Consider the following 7,180-nt stretch of genomic DNA (forward strand, 5'->3'; position numbering starts at 1 on the left):
TTGACTTTCTTAAATAGACTAAGCCACCAGGTATTCACTTCAAAAACAATATCTCTATAAGACTATATGTGCATTTAAAGTACTTTTTCATTTTATCTCCCCCATACAGAGAGAGGTCTCACAAGTGACAATCTTTAGTATTCCCCAGCAGCTGCGGAGTAAAGGGAGGGGCAGAAGGGTTGGACCAGCATATAGATAAATTAGACAGTCCCAGAGGAGGATAGGGCTATGCAAGGAGGTTGGGACTTTACTAGGCAATTGACTCTTCCTGGAGAAGTCCAACTTTCTAGCAAGTTTAAAGTCACATTGCAAATGGATAAACACTGCAAGTAAGCATTTAAAATACTTAATTTTCTATGCTTATACCTGCAATTTTTTCTCTTGAACACACATAGTTACTAGTTCACTTACCTTGGACGACTCTCTGAATTCTCATTGAGCATATTATCAGACTCTTCAGGCTTGGGATCAGGCAGAGGAATAATATAGTCATTGTCATTTGGTTGCACGGCTGAATATGAAATATTTGTAATGCTTTCTCCACCGTTATTTATTTTCGCCATTCTGGGTCTGACACGAACCACAGCAGGATGATCACTTCTTAAAAATTCTTCATTCACTTGTTTGTATCTCTGCAAAAGACAGAAGAAAATGATTCTACTTTATGCCATTTGGACATCTCCTTCTGTGTCCATTTATTATACATCAGTAACTAAATTTCAGAATTGGCTTGGAATGCTCTCTTTGCTTTCTCCATATCTATTGTGACCCCATCCCCACAGGGTCAATATGTTACCCAGGAAATAAAACAGATACTATACTTACCTTCTAAGCAGCCCCTGTCTTTAAATGCAGCAGCTTCAGTGCTCCCCGGACGCTGCAGGTATTCCACACTTCCAGGTGTGTAAATACCCGCTCCTCAGAGTGGTTTCTACCGCTGGCTCATACATCTCCACATGACATAGAAGTCGGTGGGAGGAAACATTGCATGTGATGGGGAGAAAGTATTCAAACCATTCAACCAGATGAATACGTGCAGAGGCCATGGAGTAGTAAAGCTATAGCATCTCAAGTCAAAGGCTGCGAAAGGGTAAGTATAGTACTATACTCACTATAAGAGCCTCTTCTTTTACAAGCCTGGCCTTATTTGTTGTAATAGGGTCACTTTACACAACTCTGCTCTGGCTGATGTACCAAACAGGGTTTCTGTAAATTAGGACAGACATCATACCTGTTTGTAGCCTTCAACTAAAAGATTCCCAGTCATATTCACTAGGGTATTGAAGGATGGTCTTTTCTCAAATTTCTCATCCCAGCATTTCTGCATAATTTCATATCTAAAAGACAAATAGTTGACCAAAACAGAAAAGTTAACTAAAATGCCAAGACGATTACTGGCAGTTAAAAAACATTACAGTTAAAGATGCATTTGGAAGGTTGACTCTACTGACTCCCTTTCTCAAATAAGCAATCCTTGCAATGGCTTTAGCCTCTGGCCATAAAGATATGGGAGGGTGTCCATGCAGGCGTGAAATCAAGATTTTCCCTGCAAATTCCAGCACCAGGAATGTGACACCCTGATAAAGGCTTGTGTACATGGGCTTTAGTTTTCATCTGAGCTTTTCTTTCTAATAAGTGTAAAAGCAAATCAAAGCAACTCAGAAGCACCTAAAAGCATTCAGCATCTGCCTCACTTCTGAGTTGAAGCCCATACACATAAACCCTAAATAAGTAATGAACGGAGACATGTACAATAAAGAGACATGTACAATAAAGGAGTCATCTCACTGCTGAGGTGGCCAAGATATTAGAAGTTGGTGGATAATTCTACTCACTGTCCAACCAATACTTTGATATCTGTATTAGGTGAACTCCCACGTTCGGCCTTGTACACATGGGTATCAGCTTGTGTACAGCAAACCTTTTACAAAGCATTTGCAAAGCTTTTGGTGAGCTTCAAGTAGCTTTGTTGAACCCTTGAAAGGAACTTCAGTTCTGGTATGGGGAGGGTAAGCAGAGATCTTGATGGGAGTGCTGACTGTCTCTTTAAACAAGAAGCTCTCAACTTTCAGTAAGCTTCAGCACTACATGAAGCTTGTTTATAGCATGCTTATGTCTGCCAGCTACTTGTTTAAAGTGTCAGTCAGCACTCCCATTATGAGCTATGTTTAAAGTGTATGTAAACCCTATTAATGAACTTCTTGCCTACTTTTGGTCTGTTTGATATACAATTGAAAGTGTTTTGTATATTAACAGGTATTGTTCTGTACTTGCAAGGTCTTTAAAGGAATAACCCATGGTGTAAGGTGCATGAAACTGCAGAGATCTACTGCATATGTTTTATTTGCCTTGACATACACTTTAACATCCTCAAACTGGATCTGAATCTTTTTTAAAGATTCAACAAGCTGCTTGTATATTGCTAAAAGCTATATGAATGCAAAAGCTTACTGTACACACAACTCTTATACAAGCTAAGGACCACATGGGCAATGCCTTAAAGTGGAACTGCAGGAAAAAAATTTCTTCTATTTGTGTATTAAGTGGGGAAAGGTTAGAATCTCTATGACAGCAAATAAGAGGGAATCTACGCAAAGTAATTGTTAATCTAGACTATAATAGTTATTACTGGAACAGGTGTCCACATTGGGAGATTTCACCTTTATTCCAGTTCTAGTGACAGCTGTAACATTTTGGAATTACTATCATGGTCACCTGAATAGAAAGTAAGAGTTGATCTCCTAGCAGGTTAATAAATAAAGAAACCATTAGAAGCAGGAAGTAATTGTATGAAAAGGACATTGATCAGGTTTTTCTGACTTACATTTCCTCTGAAGCATAAGAAGGTCTTGACATCCGATAGCCTCTCTTTATAGCATTGTAAAACTGCTCATTCATAGGCAGCTCCGGGTAGGGTGTTCCACCTATGGAGATGGTAAAAAGGAATGCTTAAACCTTTTCAGGCACTGAGAATATGCATTAAACCTCTCTGATAAAATGTTATAGAGGTGATGTATCATTAATATATTTTGGTTAATGAAAACCATTTTAAATGGTGTGTTGTTTTGCAACTGTATGACAAATACAGGCACACTCCATAAAAAGTAGATCATATTTGAGTAAAAATGTGTGGGTCCTAAAATATTTTCTATGCTAGCAGCAGACTTCTTTTTGAATTGTTATCTAAAGCTATGCTAACAGTCTTGTTAGAATAAAGGGCTAAGATACTTACAATACTGAAAGAAAATGCTTAAAGAAAATGCTGTTTCAATGGGACCAAAAGCCTAGCCATTGGCCACATGCTCTCTTCTAAAGGGGAGGATCTGAGTTCAGATTGGCTGATTCTCCCTTTTAGCAAACATCTTGAGACCAAATGCCTAGGCATCTGGTTATGTCACAAGCAGTAATGTCAGCCTGCAGCAGCATTTTCTCCAGTAGAGTTATTTAGCTAGTCTTACTCTACTAGCACTGTTATTATAGATTCAAGTTAAGTTGAATCTTTGGTACGGGACAGGTAAAAGCCAGCCAATCAATGGCTCTGTCTTTACAATGATCCTCCCCTTTGGAGCCATGTCATTCAACTTTCCTCATAAAAAATATATAGAGAATGTGACACAAGAAGCTCAGTTAAAAGAGCGAGGAACAGCAGTCATGGCTGTACTATAGGTGGACTGAAATCTACTTGCCAGATTTACAAATAGGTTTTAAGATTGGGGAAAACAAATCCTACCCCACTTCACCGAAAGCAAAATCTACTTAAGGCAGAATTTCATATTTCATACATATTGATGGAAAGGTATGTAAGGTTATGCTTATGTGAAATGTAATAGCTTTCAGCTAACAGTACCAGTCTTCCATTTCTAAAAAAATCACTCTGCAGCAATTCATACCTAAAGTGAAAATTTCCCAAAGAAGGATTCCAAAAGACCACACATCACTAAGAGTTGTGTACAGGTTGTTGAATATACTCTCTGGTGCCATCCATTTCAGAGGAAGGAAAGTCTGCATTAGAGGGAAGCAAATGTTAGCTTGCTTGTATATAGGCAAACAAATCTATAGCAATTTTATATGGAGTGTTTGCAGTTGAAAAACAAAAGTCCAAAAAACAAATGTAATAGTAATATTTAAAGGATCAGTCCACCAAAAGACTGATATAGTAGATGCTGACATCTGACAATTTCTCAACTCTGTTGTTGAGATCTCTCCACTTCTGCCAGGCACCATGTTTCTTTCATAATAGATTAACTTTAAGTTCTCCATTGCTCTTCAGATAATAAAACATTCTATCACACTATGTTACTCTACCATATGCATACACCTAATTTCCAGTATATCGGTCATATTCACACTTTGTGGTGAGTTGTGTGTTATTTCCCACATTCACATGTGCTCCGTGGTAAGTCAGCCATTCATTTTGAATAGGTTGCCAGCACACCATACACACCATAACACAGGTTTTATCCTACCTGCAGCTTTTTTTTTTTTAACACAGTGCACCACAACGCACAGATGGTCCACATTCATGAATTGTGGTAGGCTGAAATGCATGTGTGTTGTGATGCACTGGCTAAGTACATTAGGGTTTCATCCAGCATTTATGGCACTGAAATGCACTGCACTTTGTTTCATGTGTTACCGTGTGCTGCAGAAATATGCCGTAAAACATGAATTTTACTGTACAATACCACAAAGCAATACATTTTACATTAACAAATGTTTTTTAAAGTGGAAGTAAAGTTAAAAAATCAAAAATGCAGGGAAGTAGAGAATTATGGCAGAAGAGACATGCAACGTTTCTTCTGCCAAAAAACGTTTTCCTCTTTACCGTACCAATTTTTTTCTTTTCTGTTTAGTGTTTTCAATGTACGGTGCATGTGCCATGCAGTGTAAACACTCAGAAGTTTGGGACCATTCATGGCATCTTAGAGATGCCGTGAATGGTCCCAAATTCCGGGGAGGATGTAACTCATGTTCTGTGTAATTCCGGACTTCTGCTTTAAGTCAGCACTAAGTAATTAAGGAAAGCTATGTGCAAAGTTTGTGGTAAGGAAGAAGCAGAGAAAGCAATTATAAAACAATTACATTATGCATTATCTGGTACTTTCCAAGTTTCAGGCCAAAACATTTTTTTCGTTTTGGATAGAGAAGGTAATGGTTAGAACCCTTTATAGATTTAACTGCTGTCTGTGTCCCCCCCCTGGGCACATTTGCCCTCTTTATCCCTATCTCTCACTTTTTGTTGTGTTTTAGGGACAGGAAGCAAAGGGAAATCTCCGCAATGGGACAGAGACAGCAAGAACTAAACTAACAATTGTTTGAACCTTTCTTTACCCAAAACTATAAAAAAAAAAAAAGTTTTGACTTTAAATGTATTGTAGCCCCTTCACCCTAAGTCTATTTTTGCTCATGGATGTCCGTAGGCCTATACCCTCTCTCCCAGTTTTGACGTGTGGCTAGGGTTGCCACCTTTTCTTCAAGCAAAACCCGAACACTCAATCGGCGCGTGGACATTTTTTGGGGAGAATGAGTCGCGGCTTATTCATGTATAAAAATTGCCGCCGATTCATATGTAACTATCACAGTTGAGACTATTTTCAGTGGGGGGCCAGTAGCCCCTATCTTCCTTTTGGTTGCCCCTGTCTGCCTGACATCTTGTGTCCGGGTTTCTGCTGCCATGAAACCTGGACACAGCATTCCAAACCCGAACTGTTCGGGTGAATCCTGGACAGGTGGCAACCCTACGTGTGGCCTGCCATTCGAAATTAATGGCAACACAAGTGCTTTTTAGATGTTTGTGCGAGATTCCACAAACGTGCATTGATCGCGCATTGTAAAAGCATTCTCAGAACGCCCAGGTGTGAGCCAGGCCTGAGAATAAAATGTCATCCTTCCCTGCCTCTGGGATTCACCACATGCCTTTGGGGGTCAGGAGGGCACTACAGTATTTTATTCTTATACTCTTACATTGGGGATTCTATTACATAAGTTTCCAAGGAGCTATTTAAAAGCAGTGAGACTGTTAGGACATATCATGTAACAACAACTAGTTGCGCTAGGAGTAATCTAAAGTGTCTAAAGAGATATCAGCTGCAACAATATATGGTGAAACCCATGAAAATCAATTGCTAGTATGTTGCGCTAGGTAATAATAGTAATCAACAAAAAAAAAACCTCTACTTCTCCTCCATTCGATTGTGATATGTGAATAAATGGTTACTGAGAATGGGTTGTTATATAAGCTTGTGAATGAACTTGTGAATAAACTTGTGAATAAATAAATGTTTCCTTGAACTGTGATCTGTGTAATCAATGGAATAATTCTATATTAGTGGAAGCTGTGTAATTCCGTGGGTTTTGAATAAAAACGAATAAAATATTTTATATAAAAATTATATAAAAATTATTTCTGTGTACGGACTGTTAGTCTAAATATAATATTATAACCACATTCCTATAAGTGATGAGTGAGGTATAAACCGTTACTACACAACTAAAATGTTAGGTGCACTTATTCAAACTAAATCATGTATCCAAAACTAAATCCATGCATAGAGTTTAACTCTAACACAACCACAGGTATTAGGTACAATTATGCAAATGAAAGGGTCACTCCCAGGTGTCTGTACCTGAAAATCCTAATGGATAAGTCCAAGAAGTCCTTTGCTACACCCCAACTATAGTCGTGGGGAATGCAGTTACTTATCTTCTCTTCCTGGACGTCACTTAGTGTTCAATATCAATATTGGATTCCAGAATCTCGTTGCAGCAGCCTCTAATGCTTATATTCAATTGTCCATTTCTGCCGACAGTTTTCAAATAGCTGTGCTGGACGCCCCGCTCTCTCCTTCCCCTCCGGGAAGGACATATCAGCCCCAAGGATAGCCTGGGAATATAGTCTGGGAAGTTGCACCATTTTCTAGTTCACTTTGAAATAGAAACTGGCGCAGGTGGTGCTGACAGACCCGAAACAGGTCTATCTGCTTTGATAATGTGGTGCACACGACTTGTGCCATTATAATAGCCCAGAAGGCTTTGTTAATTCCCCCACTGTATGTATAAGGGGTGCTTTAAGCTGACAGTGTGTGGGCTGAGGCAGCCCCATTTTTGCTGCTATGATAACGAAGTGTTTGAATATTCACTTATGTTTGGGCATTGAATAGTCGAGAGTGCGCCCCCCCCC

At 39.1% G+C, this 7,180-nt stretch overlaps 1 protein-coding gene across 1 annotated transcript in view; it reads right to left on the reverse strand.

The window, feature by feature from the left end:
• PDGFRB (platelet derived growth factor receptor beta) overlaps nt 1-7,180 on the reverse strand; it is a 53,277-nt gene that overhangs the window by 1,499 nt on the left and 44,598 nt on the right. The window contains exons 18-21 of the mRNA XM_018554956.1: nt 3,891-4,002; nt 2,825-2,924; nt 1,232-1,337; nt 412-632 (exon numbers count right to left, since the gene is read on the reverse strand). Of these exons, the coding sequence (XP_018410458.1) occupies nt 412-632; nt 1,232-1,337; nt 2,825-2,924; nt 3,891-4,002 (539 nt within the window). The remainder of the gene's footprint in view (nt 1-411; nt 633-1,231; nt 1,338-2,824; nt 2,925-3,890; nt 4,003-7,180) is intronic.

This window comes from Nanorana parkeri, unplaced genomic scaffold, assembly GCF_000935625.1.
Source record: "Nanorana parkeri isolate BGI_ZX_2015 unplaced genomic scaffold, ASM93562v1 scaffold179, whole genome shotgun sequence".
NCBI classification, from domain to species: domain Eukaryota; kingdom Metazoa; phylum Chordata; class Amphibia; order Anura; family Dicroglossidae; genus Nanorana; species Nanorana parkeri.